The 15,973-nt window shown below is 43.1% G+C and overlaps 2 protein-coding genes across 3 annotated transcripts in view; both read right to left on the reverse strand.

Annotated features, from left to right (window-relative positions):
• Positions 1-1,847: 1,847 nt before the first annotated feature.
• c1qtnf5 (C1q and TNF related 5) lies at positions 1,848-6,896 on the reverse strand. 2 transcript variants are annotated; one of them, XM_061280109.1, is made up of 3 exons: positions 6,747-6,896; positions 3,881-4,122; positions 1,848-3,324 (listed from the first exon to the last, which is right to left on the reverse strand). In XM_061280109.1, exons 1-3 carry the CDS (start codon positions 6,767-6,769, stop codon positions 2,804-2,806), a joined length of 786 nt encoding a protein of 261 aa, XP_061136093.1. In that variant the 5' UTR covers positions 6,770-6,896; the 3' UTR covers positions 1,848-2,803. The 2 variants fall into 2 exon arrangements, with proteins under 2 accessions (XP_061136093.1, XP_061136094.1); XM_061280110.1 differs by lacking the exon at positions 6,747-6,896 and having other exon boundaries at positions 1,848-3,346; positions 3,881-4,015.
• A 482-nt stretch (positions 6,897-7,378) lies between these two features.
• Positions 7,379-15,973, reverse strand: part of kmt2a (lysine (K)-specific methyltransferase 2A) — a 38,141-nt gene continuing 29,546 nt past the window's right edge. The window contains exons 26-34 of the mRNA XM_061280103.1: positions 13,405-15,960; positions 13,256-13,324; positions 12,954-13,174; positions 12,823-12,897; positions 12,559-12,733; positions 12,362-12,469; positions 12,218-12,298; positions 11,981-12,110; positions 7,379-11,488 (exon numbers count right to left, since the gene is read on the reverse strand). Coding sequence (XP_061136087.1) covers positions 11,213-11,488; positions 11,981-12,110; positions 12,218-12,298; positions 12,362-12,469; positions 12,559-12,733; positions 12,823-12,897; positions 12,954-13,174; positions 13,256-13,324; positions 13,405-15,960 — 3,691 coding nt within the window. The 3' untranslated portion in view covers positions 7,379-11,212. The remainder of the gene's footprint in view (positions 11,489-11,980; positions 12,111-12,217; positions 12,299-12,361; positions 12,470-12,558; positions 12,734-12,822; positions 12,898-12,953; positions 13,175-13,255; positions 13,325-13,404; positions 15,961-15,973) is intronic.

The following is a 15,973-nucleotide window of genomic DNA, read 5'->3' on the forward strand; positions in this document are numbered from 1 at the left end:
TAAATGTTTATTCAAAATAATAATATTAAAAGTACATTTCAAACCAGCAATCCAATGTGAAATTGCAGTAGATATATTGGAAACAATATTTAGGCGTATACTTAGGCATACACGTTATTTATAAACTACTATAAGTGTTATAAAATCAAGATTTTCTTCTTCGTTTTGTTTTACGGTGACGTGGCACCAGCTTCAATGGGCATTACTGACACCTACTGGTTGAAGTCATATGAACAGAAAAAAAAAGAACGAATCACTTTAGGCTGGTTCAGATGGGACCATTTCTCCGGAGCCCTCTCGTTTACAACTGACCCCATTCCCTTTCCCAGGTTCTAAAAATGGAGACAGACATCTGTCAGACATTTTTAAATATCTTTTACGATCAAAATCTGTTCAAGGAAAACCACATCAGAAGTCAGTGTTGCTTTTGAACTAAAATGTCAAGTAAACACAGTCAGTAGTCTGCAAACAAGGCTTTTTTAAAAAAATTTTTGGTCTGCTGGCCTGTGTACAGCCTCTGCTGTGTTTACATGTTGCTCCAAATGAGGATGCCACTAACAGAGCAGGAGGAAGTTTCATGTTTTGCATCTCCTGGGATTCAATTTGTACTTACTGACCTCAGTGGGCCCTGAGCAGCACACTGTGGGAAATCGTCACAAATGGATGGGCTTGAAGACTGGTAGGGATGGATGGACTGTAAAAATAGAGGTAGTTAAGGATTAAAGTGGTTATGCGCTAATGAAAAAGAAATTAATTATATAATGTTCATGGAGACCACAATAATGTGACTGTCGTGACTGTAAAGCATTTTTCTTTTGTTCATTTGTTTTGATTGTTTGTTTGCAAATGTGTGATGGTTGACTGCCTCCTGCTGGACAAAGTTATCAGAACAAAAGTCATACCAGCTGTTGTGTTGGTCTCTTTATTCATTGTTTATTTAATTTGTGAGTATATCGGTACCAAGGTGACTCAACTTTTTTTTTTCTTTTAAATACGTTTTTCGTTATTTACAATTTTTTTTTATTTTTATTTTATTTTTCAGGTTGAGTTTATATATATATATATATATATATATATATATATATATATATATATATATATATATATATATATATATATATATATATATATATATATATATATATTATATATATATATATATATATTCATTTTATGACACTGGCCACCTACCATGAATATTCTATTACAATTTTAATGTATTCATTTATTATTTTTTTATTTCAACCATGTATTTTTCATTGCATTTGGTTTTCACAATATGACCCAACATATTTTATATTATTTATTATGTTTAGTATTCTTACTGTAGTTTGCTGGTTTGTTTTACTTATTTTAATTTGACTGCTGCCATGGTTTTAGCCATGTTTGAAAATATTCCCATAATTTAAGTAACCCTTGCAGTAATTCATAATTCATCTAAACTGATGTCATAGATTTTCCAAAAGGGGCTTCGGTTCAGTTCAAAAGAGTATTTTAGCAGATGCATACCAATGGATGTCAGTGGCTGGTGCCAGTCTCTATTTGACTAACTCACCACTTTTCTCCCTTCACCCTAAAAAAAAGGGGGGTGGGGGGCTTTTGTGGGACTATTTTGAGCTCAATTATGTGTGCAGGCGTCTTAAATCACATTTCCTCAAGTGTGAGGAAGCTCGGAATGCCTTTTCCATGGCGTTTGCTCTTGTCCGTGTTTCGCCCATTAAGTCAACAAATGCTGCTCCCAAAAAATCTTGTCACAAAGGTGGAGACTCAGAAAAGACATCATCATGACTTACATCATCCAGCTCACAATGTTGCCGCGTTTGGGGAAATCATTAGGCTGCAAAGACTCCAGTGGAATGTGTTTACTTTGGTCAGGTTTGCACTCAGTGGAGCGTTGGATTGGAGTGATGGAAGTGCCACATGCTTTTGGAACTGTTACTTCATCATCTCCATGCTCCTACAATTTTTCTTCCCCACATCTATGATTGATTATGTCAGTCCCTGTCATGGAATCACTGACGTGAATGTTGTGTTTCATTTGAATCTTTCTAAAAGCTTGATGTCAGAATTAGAGTCGGATCACGTTAAACGGGGAAGGAGCAATGTCAATAATACGAGTGTAATGGAATCAACTGTCGTCCTTGAATTGTATCACTCATTCTGCATCGACAAACGTATCCAATCGTCTTTTATCGAAGAGATGCACAGCTTTACTATCTGTGCACTCGTATCGATTGGCGTTCAGTGTCAAATTATGCTCAACCATCTAAGACAGGGGTGTCAAACTCATTTTTATCACGGGCCGCATTGAGTCATAGTTTCCTTCAGAGGGCCATTATGACTGTCAACCCAAATAAATGTATAAATTATATACAGTACAGGGTACATGACAAACTGGTAGTTTTGAAATCAGAGACTAATAGAAACTGTTCAATTTTTTTAAAAAGATGAATGGTAATAAAAATTGCTAGCAGAGTCTCTCTCTTTTTTTTTTTTTTTGAGTGAAGCCAATTGGCAATTTTAGTAATGACACAGTCGATGCGGAATTTGTGTTCGCGGGCCGAATATAATTACATTGCAGGCCAATATTTGCCCGCGGGCCAGAGTTTGACACCCCTGAAGAGATTCCACTGTAGAAATGCAGATGCTGAAAAAGCAGTCAAGTCATGCAGTTTAGTATGTGCCCGTTGTGAATGTCATTACAAAACAAAAACGTATTGACGTCTCGTCCCAAATGTCCCTTATTAGGAAAACCTTAAATGGGCCATCGTGTGGTTACTTTCCCTATGCAAGGTATGACCGCTCATGCAAACACCGCAGAGTTTTTCCAGTCTGAGTACACCAGGAAGCCGCTGAAAGTGCTGTCTGTCTTGGTACTGGAGTAGAATCCATTGTATTCCCCCAGAGACATCTGGATCCACACCTGGTCCCCGGGAACCAGGTGGACAAGGGACCCGCCCGACAACGACGCCGGTTTGGGCCAGTTGCCGAAAAACTGGAAGTAGGAGGCGACGGCGTGTCCGTTTTTCATGAGGTCAAACTGCAAACTGGTGCGGTACACGGTGGCGTGGACGGCAAAGTAGTAGACGCCGGGGACTTTGCAGGTGAAGCGGCCCGCCTCAGCGTTGTAGTCGCCCTGCTGGTTGAGCAGGATCTTGTCGAAGAGCACCACGCCGCCCGCGGGAAGCGGCAAGTCGCGGCCTTCGGATATTTTGGCGCTGAAGGCTGATTTGGGGGCCACAGCGCACTGTCCCGCCTCACCTTTCTGCCCTCGCTCTCCGGAGTCACCTTTATCTCCTGTCAGGCCTTGGTCACCCATCTCACCTGTGGGGTACGCAGGCGGGAACTATCAAATACACAAGCATATTGAAACTGAAACAAATCTGGCAGTTTGATTATCTTATGTGATGTACTTTGGTGTGGGCCGTAGTCTCCAAACTAAGGCTCTCAAGTCAGCTTCCCCCATTATGATAAAAATAGAAAACTATTTTGAAAAGTAGCACTTGACTGTATTGTAACCTATCAAAAGATAAAAATCAAATAGGTTGTGCACCATCATAATTCTCAATGGGGAATTGTATTGCATCTTCTGTTGTGTGTGTGCATTGGCCACCAGGGGGCAGTATAACGTATAAAGACATACCTACAGACACAACAGGTGATGTAATGTCTATGAAGTGCTGCCTCCACAAGTGAAAATGTTTTTTTTTTTTCACACAACACTTGCTGAGCACCGTTGCTGAGAAAATGCCACTTGCAACCCTGGTTGTCATGGTAACAAAATGTAGACTTGCCTCACTATTATGTCAGCAATATACGTATAAACACCGTACGTATTTATTTTAAATACAGTTTTAAGTGAGAGAAATTTGTTTGTTACCTGAAGCTCCGATGTCCCCCTTTTCTCCTTTCTCCCCCGGAGCAGAATCTCTTCCGTCCCGTCCATCTCTCCCAGGCAGACCGGGGGTGCCGTGAACTCCGGGAGAGCCCGGGATGCCAGGATGGCCCGTACACACACTGGGAGGAATCTTGTTGTCCTCTAACAGAGTAGAGAGACGTACTTGGAGAACAAGCAGGAAGAGCGGTAAGGGCAGCGACTTGAGCGTTGTCATTGCAGAGCACCTGCACACAGAGAAAAATGGCCTGAGATTTCAGCGTTCAAACTGAGCTGAGATTTGAATCCGGATGAAGATGGGCCATCTTGGTTATTAATGGAACAGTATGATTGTTCTCCAGTATCTCTGGCATCGCTACTGTGTGCCCCTCTCCCGCTACCAGTGGGTGAGCATTCAACCAATTTAATCATCAGATCGGGCCTTCGCATTTGGACCCAGTTTCGTAAGCACTTTCGATATACACAACCCTTGCTATCTATGCCTTTGATTAAAAACGCTGCTTTTAAACCATCACTGATTGACACTGCTTTTTTGTCCTGGGCCAGACATGGGGTGAAATGCGTGGGAAATTTGTATGTAGGGGGTAGTTTTGCAACCTGGGAACAATTAATTACGAAATTTAATTTATCTGGTACTCAATTTTTTCGATATCTCCAAGTTCGAGATTTTGTTCGAGTTCAGTTTTCATCATTCCCCCTACAACCGGATTCCAGTCCCCTGGATGACTGTTTGACACTAAATTTGCAACAATCGGGTGGTGTGTCCCGACTGTATAGAATGATTTGTAATATTAACTGCCCGCCACTTCACCATTTGAAGACCCAGTGGGAAGGAGATTTGAGTTTGAACATTTCTGATGAAATTTGGCGAAAGGCTATCAGTAAGATATACAGTACATCTATTTGTGTCAGACATAGGCTAATACAGTTTAAAGTATTTAATCGATTACATTATTCACGGACCAAATTGGCTAAAATGATTCCAAGCGTGGACCCTACTTGTACCCGCTGTAAGCAAGCTGAGGCAACCTTAGGGCATATGTTCTGGACATGCCCAAAATTACATACATTTTGGTCTAGAATTTTTGACACATTCTCCTACATATGTAAGAGAAGAATTGACCCAGATCCAGTCACGGCAGTATTTGGGGTTGTACAGACAAAAGGAGTCTCGAAGGCTCAGTCTCAGATGATGGCGTTTTCCTCATTACTCGCTCGACGTTTGGTTCTTATGTGTTGGAAATCTCCATTGCCCCCTAGGCACTCTCGCTGGGTGAGTGAGACCATGTCCTTCCTCCAGTTGGAAAAAGTTAGAACCACAATTCAGAAGGAGAATTTTAGAACTGTATGGCAACCTTTCCTGGATTATTATGAGGATGAGTTTGATGCAAACTTATTGGAGTAATAGCCCACTCTCACCCCCCCCCCCCCTTGCCCTTCCCTTTTCTTGTTTTTTTTTTTTTTTTTTTTTTTTTTCAAATTTAATTTTGTTTATTATTATTATTTTTTATTATTATTATTTTTTTTATTTTTTTTATTTTTTTTTATTTTTTTATTTTTTATTTTATTTTATTAATTAGGTAACAATGAGGTGTTTTGTATGGGTGAAATGTTTGTTTAGTAGGCTGTATGCAATGCAATGTCTGTTCCCATGCGAATTGTTCCAGAACATATGCTGTTGTCATTTTTGTGTGAAAACTAATAAAAACATTTTGAAATTAAATCAAACTGAGCCGCAGCAACCTACGACTTGGTCAGTGAATCTCAAAATGTGCTTCAATCCCCGTTGCACACACACCCTTGTTCAACATCGCTTCTCCTGTCCAGGGTCACGAGGGATGCCGGAGCCTATCCCAGCTGACATCAGAGAAAAGGCAGACTGCAACCCGAACTCGTTGCAGTCTGTTGTATTTAACATTTAAGTACAATACAATTGAATTTGTTTTCAAATGTTTTTCTATTCATACTCAGCCTGTGATTTCCAAAAACTGTGAAATGAGATATTAAATTTAAATCACGATAGGACAACACTGGCTTCTTAACAGATGTTTGTAATGAAAGCTGAATACCAGACAGTTGACTCAGAAATAAGTCACTTTCCAAGTGTTAAAAGTTTATTGTGAATCTCAACTTTAGCAATGTTACTTTTTGTTGACGCTTGGTGGTTTTTGGGGGAGGGCGGGTCCTGTCGAGCTGCGGTTAATGAAACACATCAGCCAGGATGGGAAGCATGCATGAGGTGGACAGGAAGAAGCACAGCTAGCAGCATTTCTGACTTTTATGGCTTGACCATAAAAAGAAGCTGTGAAGATGGAGAGGAATGTTGAAGACATTCATAGGTGTATGTAAGCCCTCAGGAGGAACATTTAGAGGAATCAGCTGGTTGAGGACAAGGCCAAAATAGAATACATTATTGTATTTTACTACATACCATGTTATATTTGAAAGCACCAGTTTGTTCATGTGTCTTTTGAAAGCTAAGCTGTAAATGGTCGTTTACTGACCCTAAGCAACCGTGATGTCATTTGTAAGTAAGTAGCAAAATGGATGGATAAAAAAAAAAAGAAAGGTGGATTTTGCACTTCATTTATATTCCACAAATGCGCAAGTAACTTCCATAAAAACAACTTTAAATTTCTAAAGTATGACAAATAAATTGTAAATTGATTGTCACTAATGAAGCAAACTGTGGCAAACAGATTACAATAAGTGTAATGAGGCAAAATTCAAAGGTACTTTTTTAAAACATTATTAAATCTTATGTGACTTAGCTTTTCCGTGTGTTCTCTTCTTCTATAAAACTCAACAAAAAGAATCTTGCAATACATGAATGCCTCAAAAGTCAACTTACCGATGTCTGCCAGCTGCTGGCATCTGCGAGCTGAAAGGAAATGATCATGAAATCCAATTAGGCGGTGGTTTGGGTGTTTGCTGTTTTGGGTGGAGGATAGAGAGTGAGAACGAGAGAGAGAGAGAGAGAGCGAGGGAGGGAGGGGGGAAGAGACCAAGAGAGAGAGGGAGGGGGAGTAAAAGTGAAGAACATATTTTGGTGTGACATTAATGCAGATGGGAAGAGAGATCTGAAGGGAGAATTCTGTAATGTTATATTGTCTGGAACAAAAGCGGCAGCTGTGCTCACAAAAAGTTTCAAGAAAGGATTAAGTTGTCAAATGTAGTTTTGAAATTGGGGCTAAGATTTTTGAAGTTGGGTTTTAAATAAAAAAAAAAAATAGAAGAAAAATCTGTATTTTCTCTTTTATTTTTTTAGGCATTTTTTAAATAGTTTTGTTTTTTAAATGACCAGGTTTCCATTTGAAAAAATAGAAAATCTGCTGTTTCTGCAGAAAATGCTTATGAAGGCTGAAATACAAACATTTTAACACGTTATGATGAGAATAAAATGAAATGAATTGAAAAGTTGGACTAAATAAAATATGTTGTGCCATGTTATTAGTCTTCTCACACGACAAGACAAAAATGGACTAAAGGAGACATGTTTATTATTTAAACTATCACTTAAATAAAAAAAGTGCATAGAAAATAAACATGATTAGAAACTTTTCTTTTTACACATTATGTACAACTTTGTTTCCTCATTATACATTCAACCGAGTATAGTTTTGTGGTTTATTTTCTTTTTCACTGTGGTGGTTTTCCTTCATTGCTGGGAGAGAACACTGTCATGAATACGGTTTATTACGATGATGATGGTGGTGACAGGCGGATTAGCGATAAGACAATAACACTTATTGAAGGCGTTTAAAGACAGAGCCTGTTCAAGTTTTCTGCCCCCCCCCCCCCACACACACACACATATATTTTTCATCCGCTCCCACGGCGAATCCACATTCCATCCAAGGCTGATGAGTTTTTCACCAGAAACAATCTCATCTCGCTCACACACATACGCGCACACAAACACACAACCCCGACTTGTTCGACCTCTGAAAATTCCAAGTAACAACTCCTTTGTGGATGTTGCACAAAATAAATAAATTAAACATTCAGCATTATGACTCTATTTTAAAAACAAAACAAAAAAAAAAAACAGCACATAAGTACAACCAAAGCTTCAGAGGACTTAAAAACCGCCATTTTGGTGGGATATTAAAAAAATTATTACCACATCAAGTAAAAGTCCCTGTTTTAACATACAATGAAAGAAGGAGAAGGGGGGAATAAAAAGAAATGACCTCAAGAAATTCACAAGCACATGAATACACTTACACATCACATAAAACTGCTCCTTTGCGAGAAAACAAATGAAGAGAAAAAAAAAAAAAACTGCACCGCCCCTTTCGTGTTCTGAGGTGCGATCACAGGCACCGCAAAAACTGGTACTGGATATCCATTATACGAAAAAAGAAATGATGCACGTTAGTTTCATCTGATAGTACTGTAACACAAAACCATTATAGAGTACATTGAAACATTGCTAGTATAAATCGGCTGTTTTTGCTACTGTAACTAAGTTTGTCTGTCCATTCCATATATTTTATAGATACTAACGTACAAGACTATGCATGTGTCTGTATAATATTGTCATGTATTTATACTATAATTACAGACTGAGAGGGGGCGGGGCCACTGATGTGACCCCTGCCGCTAAGAGGAAATGAAGTCCAAGAGGCCTTTCACCAAAAGTTTAGAATTTCTAGACGGAGCCCTTGAGATCGGCAGACACGTTTGCGCCGATGCTCACGCGTGAAGCCATCGGATCTGTCGGCACGGCGACGGAAAAGAACGTCCACGCTCGCAAAGCAAGGAACGTGGAAGAATTGAGTTTACATTCATTGTAGCAGCACAACCCAGCCAGTCGCCCCTCCCCCCCAGGTGGCAAGTAGGAGGGGGCTTGTGTATGTACCCTCACCGTCAGGGTAGCGGTTTAGGCCCACTTCACTTTGGTGCCCACTGACAGTCAAGTGCACTTGGTAAGAGCCTCACCGCTCTGGGACCTCTCTGCCCCCCCCATGACATAGGATCAAGTGTGGGTGTTTTTTCACCAGGGGAGGGGGGAGGCAGCGTGGGAGTCACTGCGAATGATGTCAGCATGAACGGCAGGAAAAGAAAAAAACAAATGGATGTTTTTATGGAAGTCCTAACACGGTTGAGCTCTGGTTACATGACACAGTGGTGCTTTTATGCACTGGAGTATTAGTGCCCGCACTGAAAAGAATGAAAAAGGAAAGTCATTTTCCAAGACTAATGTATTGTTAGTCGTTTTTGGGAAAACAAGAATAAAGAAAAATACAACTTTTTGCAAGCACAATGGTAATTTTTACTGTTATCGTTAGCCTCAAAGCACAATTAAAAGTAATTTTAAATTTATGGTCACAATGTCAGTATTAAAAAAAAAAAAAAAAGTAATTTAGTGTTTTTTCTTGATTTCCAAAAATGTTCACTTACAAAATTATGACTTACAAAATACTCAAGAAAAACAGAGGTATCCATTTTTCTTTTTAAGATACAAGTCATAATGTTTCATTTAAAAAAATATTTTAGATACAATTTTGCAGTTGTAATACATCAAAGTGGTGCAGTTGAGGAAAACACGTCAGATTTGACAGAGAATTGTAAATTTTTTTAGATTTAAATTGTCTCGAGAATAAAGATATATATTAAGATATATTGTTATAATATAAAAATAACAATATAACAGAAAAATCCATATTTTTGAGGTAATGACTTTCTTAGAACTTTTTCTTAACTTTTCAGTGCAGTTCTAAACATCCTTTGCACTCACTGGCTATGTGGAGCATCAAAATAAAGGCACCTCACTATTAAAAAAACAAAACAAAAAAACGTGATATCTTGACTAACCTTTGTCTGCTTTTTTGATGTGTACTTATTCATATGATCTCTCTTCTCTGCGTGTATGTGATGTGGTGAGGAGACAATAAGGCTGGAGAGAGGAGATATCAGATGAGGATCAACCATCTAAACTCTCCCAAGTGCATAATAATAGTAGTTCACATGAGCCACACCGCCAGCTCCCAATTATAACGACGATGATGACAAGAAAAAAAGAAATTAGCTTTGACCATAAGGCCCGGGTGGCGAGCTCCTGGTGGACTGAAGCCGAGCGGACCGAGCCAACGTCAGTCTTTGGAATCAAATAAAACATTCAGACCTACAAAATGATAATTAAAAAAAAAAAATGAAAAAATAATAATAATTTTACAAAGGCAGCGGAGTACAAAACATAGAGAGCGCTTTAGTGTTTGTAAACCTCTATTTCCTACAAAAAATGGCAATAAAATAAATATGACTTTTTAAAAAAATATAAATACTATCATTAAGTGCTATTCACTAGTGAGTGCTTTTTAAGTCTTTTTTTTTGTTGCTGCTGTAGAAAAATATACATTATTTACATTTTTTTTTTTTTTTTTTAAATCGTGACATTTGCCTTTTTCCAATTAAAAAAAAAGACAGAAAAGAGACAAGACTTTAAAACACGTAAGAACATCTCCGTAATAATAACAACAATGGTTATCACAAGAGGCGGTGTGAAAATATCAATTCAAGGGCGCCATATTTGTGTTTGGTTCTCTTTGCTGCTGTCATTTGGAAGGATGAGTCCAAACAGAATCATCAAAAACGAGAGACGAGATAAGAACGACGGCGCGCTTTCTAGAAAATCCACTGCTCTCCAGGGATTGCCTCAACGAAATAGAAAAATCTAAAAAAAAAATTAAAAGATAAATAAGTCTACTAAAGCACGTCAGTAGAGTCTCGGGGGCCCGTGGTTGTCAGTCCACCAGAATCTCAAGCTGCCTTTTTTTTTTTCCCCTCTCTTTCAAGAGGCTCCAGCCAGTTAAGAACACAACGCTCCCATGGACAAATCAAGCGCACGGGCGTGACGAATAGTATTTTTTTGTTTTCCTCATTTGAGTCGCACTCAGGTCAGCAGGTTTGTACCTTTAGCGAGGTCAAGTCACCATGGCTCTGAAGGCATCAGGGCACATTCACACAGGCCAAATGTGCACAAGAACAGCTGATCACACCAGAGAAAATATCAACTAATTCAAACGGATTTCTCGTTCCTTCGACAAATTGCACTTTGGTGTAAAACGGAACCTTTGATTTTTTTTTTTCTTTTAAAAATAATTAAACTGATTGAGAACGGGTCTTTTTTTTTTTTTGGTCGATCGAAATTTCAATAAAATCAAAGTGTCGATCAGCTAAAGGTGAAGCTTGGCGAGCCACATTTCGCAAAAGGAGGCACGATATATTTGACTTTCTATTTATGGCCCCTCCTCCTCTGCATATTGTGTCCGAGCGAGAGCAGACTCGAGTTCAAAAGTTGGCACAAACTTGTCAGTTGAGGAACTTGCGGCACTTCTTGGCGCCGCAGTTGCAGGGCAGCTTGTTGCTGGCGTCTTCCACGGGGAACTTGTAGTCGTACGTGAGCTCCTCGCCTCGGTGGATGCGGCGGGCGGCCAGGATGACGATGTGCTTCAGGCCGTCCGCCGTGATGACCCGCGAGTAGCAGTTAGGCTCACACGAGTGGTTGATAAAACGCGCCGCGTTGCCGTGCACGGTGGCGTCCACCACCTCGTAGTCATCGATGCGGAACATGTAACAGCCGATCCCCTGGGAAGACAGAAGCGCAGTGAGCCACACGCTTAAGCTAGCATGTTGATTACGCTGATGTGCTAGCAAATACAATTCACAACCCTAATATGAAGATGGCTTCTTTGAAATGAGAGTTATTTATGTAACATGAATCATGATTGTGTGTTTACTCGCTGCGTGGCCTTGCTATGTGATTATAAATGGTTTGCTGCCATCTTGTGGGGAACGTTTGTCATTACAACCCCTTTTTTGTGGGGGTGGACTGTTATGTGTTTATAGTGAAAGATTTGGAGAAACGTTCCCATTTTATTGAATGAGAAACCATGTTGTAAATTTTATATAATTGCTTAGCATAGCTTCACCCACACGGATGGATTGACTTTAGCGTGTTAAATAAATGAAAAGAGAAGCACGTCAAAGTAGCCCTTGGGGAAAAAACGGTTTGGACATTTCGGTGTAAAACGATTCTGCCATCTGAGCCGCAAAACCACACGTGCTTCTCGTCCTCACCTTCCCGTCGTAGTATTTCTCCCGCTTGTCGGTGAGCACGGAGCGGATCACGTTTCCGGAATATTCAATGACCATCTCGCCCGCGTCGATGGTTTTCTTGCAGAACAGACCGCGGCCGTGAATGGGGGATCTGTCAAACGATAACATTTCGCATCTGAGCCCTGGAAAGACTTTTTGTTGGGTCTCAGGGGGAGCATCAAGCGTAAAATGAAACAGTTATTCTTTATCACTGAATACCTGTATACTCCAATAGTTTCCTTGGAGGTGTCCTTGAGGTGTTTGAATCTCACAGCGAGCGGCAGTTCCATGGATGCACGTCTGCAAGGAGAGACTAGTTGAACAAATCGAATCACTTCAAATTGTTTGTGCTTTCTGACTGACCTGGCAGTCCTGAGCTGTCCTTCCTCTTCATCCTCTACCTGCGGCTGGTACTCAGGGGGCTGGCGGTGTTTTGAGGCCAGGAAATTGAACATGTCAAAAACAGACTTCCTGCGGGGCAGACAAGTTCAACAAAAGGCAGCATTTAGACGCGCTGTCAAAGAATGGACTAATTCGGCACGTGTGGGCCGCAAGCCAACCTGTGGTGGACCTCGGCTCGAGCTGAGCCGTGGGGATTGATGTGAGGCTCCTCGGTTTCCTTGGGTTTGTGGAAACGGAAGCGGTAGCTCCGACAGTGTCTGGAGCCGTAGAGCTGCTCTAACAGGAACACCACAGCTTCGTGGACCACTCCCAGCATCCTCAGTCCGTTCACCCCTTTGAGAGAAAAAAGGAAAACCATGAAGCTAAATGAATTTATAAATGAGCAATGATGAGTCAAGATCCTTTTAAATATTGCTCGTTACCTTCAAAGGACACCTTTTGTAGTTTGGCATTGGAACGAGCTTCCTGCACTTTATCAGTCAGGGACTTCCAGGCGTCTATAAAACAGACAATTAGGAACACGACGGCCATGATGTGGAAGTGTGAAATTCACCTTCGATGCTTTCACAGCGGATGTGGAAGCCGTCTTCACTGTGAATCTCAAAGATGATGCCCTTCTTGGGTTTGCTGTCCAAGCCGGTCTCTCTGCCATCTTGGTTAGGAGGTAAAGCGACTGCGACGCAACCCGGTCCTGTGGTAGGAGAACCTTTGTCTTTGACGGCAACCTTTCCGGGGAAACCGGGGTCTTCTGAGTTCTTCTTTTTACCGAGGACGCTGCAAAGGATTCAAGTAAGCATTGACACAGGTCAATAGAGAAAGTATGAAGATAGGCGAGGAGAAGCGGCGTCTCCGTACCTCTTGTTTGCCTTATTTGGGGGTTCCTCAGTGTCCATGGATTCAGGATAGCTGGCTTCTTGAGAGGTTCTTTCCAAGACAAGTGGAAAATTGATGTTTTGAAATTCAGTTAGAGATTTAGCAAAGTGCCAACTGAGGAATTAACTCACCTCGACTTTGAGGAATTTTGTCCCGCGGGATGCTCCTCAGCTTGCGAGACCTTCACCTTTTTGCCATTGCTCATGTCTGTGCTCTTCCTGCTCCTTTTAGCTTTGGGTTTGCCCTTTTCCGCCCTTGAAATTGTAATTGTTGCCGATGCCACACCGGTTGAGTTCTGCAGACTTTGATCAAAGGTCCGTTGTATGGGAGTGGTTCTGCAGCTCTGGGAGTGCAAGGAAGTCTGGTTCTGGGTAAAGACTCCGACGACACGACCTTTCATGGGGCTCAGAGTGGTGGCTGGCGCAATTGTGACGGTGGTGCTCGCGCTGGAAACGGCAGTGTGAGGTCTGGAAAAAGTCGGACGTAGGTGCAGAGTGCCGCCTTCTGTATCTCCGTGCTGAGTGACGGCCACGCTGAAGGACTGCTGCGAAGGCAGGACGCAGATGCTGTTGGCTAAGGAGGTCACGGGAGAGCCCAGTTGAGATACCAGAGGAGTCGGACCCGTGGACTGAAGGACCACCTGCTGTTCGGACAGGCTCAACCCGTGCGGGCTGGCCTTAAAGAGGAGATTGCTAATGGACCCGGTGATTTCAGTCGAGCTGAGGACGGGCGTCGAGAGGGACACGGACCCGGATGTCAGGAGGCCGGCGGCGCCGCTCGAGGGCACGGGAACAACGTTTAAAACTGACTGACTGGTGTTTAATCCCGAAGGTAAGATGTGAGTGGAGGAATCCAGCACACCAGCCTGGGCAGTGGCGGAGATTCTCGGCTGAATGAGTGTAGTGGGATCCAAGTACATGACGTTACCGGATTTGGGTCTTTTGATAATATTAGGAACCTTCCGCTGAGAGCTGGTTAGGGTACTTAACTCGACTACGCCACCAGGCTGGCCGGGGATACTCGCTGTGAGCTGAGGGGACGACAGGTTGATGAGGGTCATGTTGGGAGGTCCGACGTCGGGGGCCAGAGTGGGCTGACTGCGCGAGCGAGCTAATTTCTTTGTTTTTTTGGGCAGAAGACGAGATATGGGCCTCTTCTTACCGTGGGCAGAGGAGAGAACGGTCGGGACGGCGGTCAGAGACGACGCGCTGGACACGATGGTGACACCGGGGCCCAGCTCGTGTCGCCCACCCGCTTCGGAGACCAGAATCTGAGGCTGCTCGCGAGAGGACAATCCGATGAGAAGTCCTGAAGTGGTGCTTGGAATTCCTGCCTGGAAGCCAGCCTGGGCCGTTCCTCTGAAGGTGTGAATCTGAGGGGAGTGAGACATCGTACCTAAGACTTTGCCACCGGCAGGAAATATAGGCTGGGATGCAGATAGTCCGGTACTCAAGCCCGTGGCGAGCGTCATGGAGCTGAGCACGGCTTGAGCGCTGGTGTCCATCACTCCCGTGGCTGTTATTTTTTGGGTGACTCCATTGGGGACAGTCTGGAGGACATAAAGAGGCTGAAACTGTTGGTTGACCACAATGAGTTTATCAGGGCTGGGTTTGATGACAGCTGGGGCAGAAACCTGAATTTGGGATGGTCCTGGACCGGGCACGGGGCTGCCTGCAGCCGCGGCTGGGAGGAACTTCTGACTCTGAAGAGGAAGCGATGGGGAGCTCGGCAAAGCAGGAGCGCCGGGATTCCTCGAAACATCCCGGTTCACGGTGGTTTCGATCACTTGACCGATAGCGGGGCTCGGGATAAATTGTTCAGGGGTCATGTGACCTTCAGCGACTTGCGCATCCCTGTTTCCCAAAGTGGCGGAATCGCGTTGATTCTCCGAGGGTGACACTCCGGGTCTCGCTCTTTTCTTGTCCCCGCTCTTCTCTCCGCTCATTGAGTCCGGGTCGGGCGTCAAGCCCAACATGTTGCCGCCGGTATGGTTCTGACTGGGATTAACAGTCGGACTGCGTGTGGTGAGCACAGAAAGATCGGAGGGCAGCTCAAGTGGAAGATAAGGCTCCTCGACGGAGATGGAGCTGTTCACGCTACTTTCGCCCACCCCTCCGCCTTCAGCGCTGGGCAGAGGCTCGGAGAAGTCATCAAACAGAATATCTTTGCGCCGGTTGACGTCCACCCCGTAGCCTTCATCTAGCAGCAGCTCGGAGGAGGAAGACTCGGTTTGCTGGCCCAGGGACTGCATTGACATCGGCGTGTTGAGAACAAACTCCATGATGTCTGACGGCAAAATGTTACCGCAGTCATCACTGTTGTTATTGTCGGAGTCTGATTTAAGAAGGTCTGTGTTGAGGGATAGTTGAGCTTCCAGAGGATCCTGGCCCTGACTTTGCGGCTGCGACTTGCCACCTAAAGCCAGGCAGTTCTCTTTGTGCCCCTTTCGAGCGGTCCCGCTCAAGGTCGCAGTTCCTCCGCCACTGCTGTGCGCGTCTTTGGCAGAGTCGTGCGAGTCCAATTTCTCCTGGTGCCTGTCTCTGGCCCTCCTTCTCGGGGTGCTCTTGTGCGGCGTGGAAGCTGAGGTGACTGTGGTCGTGGTGGTGCTGGCGGTGCAGATGCTCGTGTCGCTTTCTGAGCCGTCGTCGATGCCGTCCAGCTGACCGATGTGCTGCTTGCTCAAAGTCCTGTCAAACACGC

The sequence above is a fragment of the Syngnathus typhle genome, linkage group LG6, assembly GCF_033458585.1.
Source record: "Syngnathus typhle isolate RoL2023-S1 ecotype Sweden linkage group LG6, RoL_Styp_1.0, whole genome shotgun sequence".
In the NCBI taxonomy this organism is placed as follows: Eukaryota; Metazoa; Chordata; class Actinopteri; order Syngnathiformes; family Syngnathidae; genus Syngnathus; species Syngnathus typhle.

Excerpts from the sequence above, each read along its gene's own strand:
- c1qtnf5 (XM_061280109.1), bottom strand. The coding sequence starts at position 6,769 with ATGCCAGCAGCTGGCAGACATCG. Across the intron at positions 4,123-6,746 it reads CCAGCAGCTGGCAGACATCG|GTGCTCTGCAATGACAACGC; the intron begins GTAAGTTGACTT and ends CTCTGTGTGCAG. Across the intron at positions 3,325-3,880 it reads GGGGGACATCGGAGCTTCAG|GTGAGATGGGTGACCAAGGC; the intron begins GTAACAAACAAA and ends CGTACCCCACAG.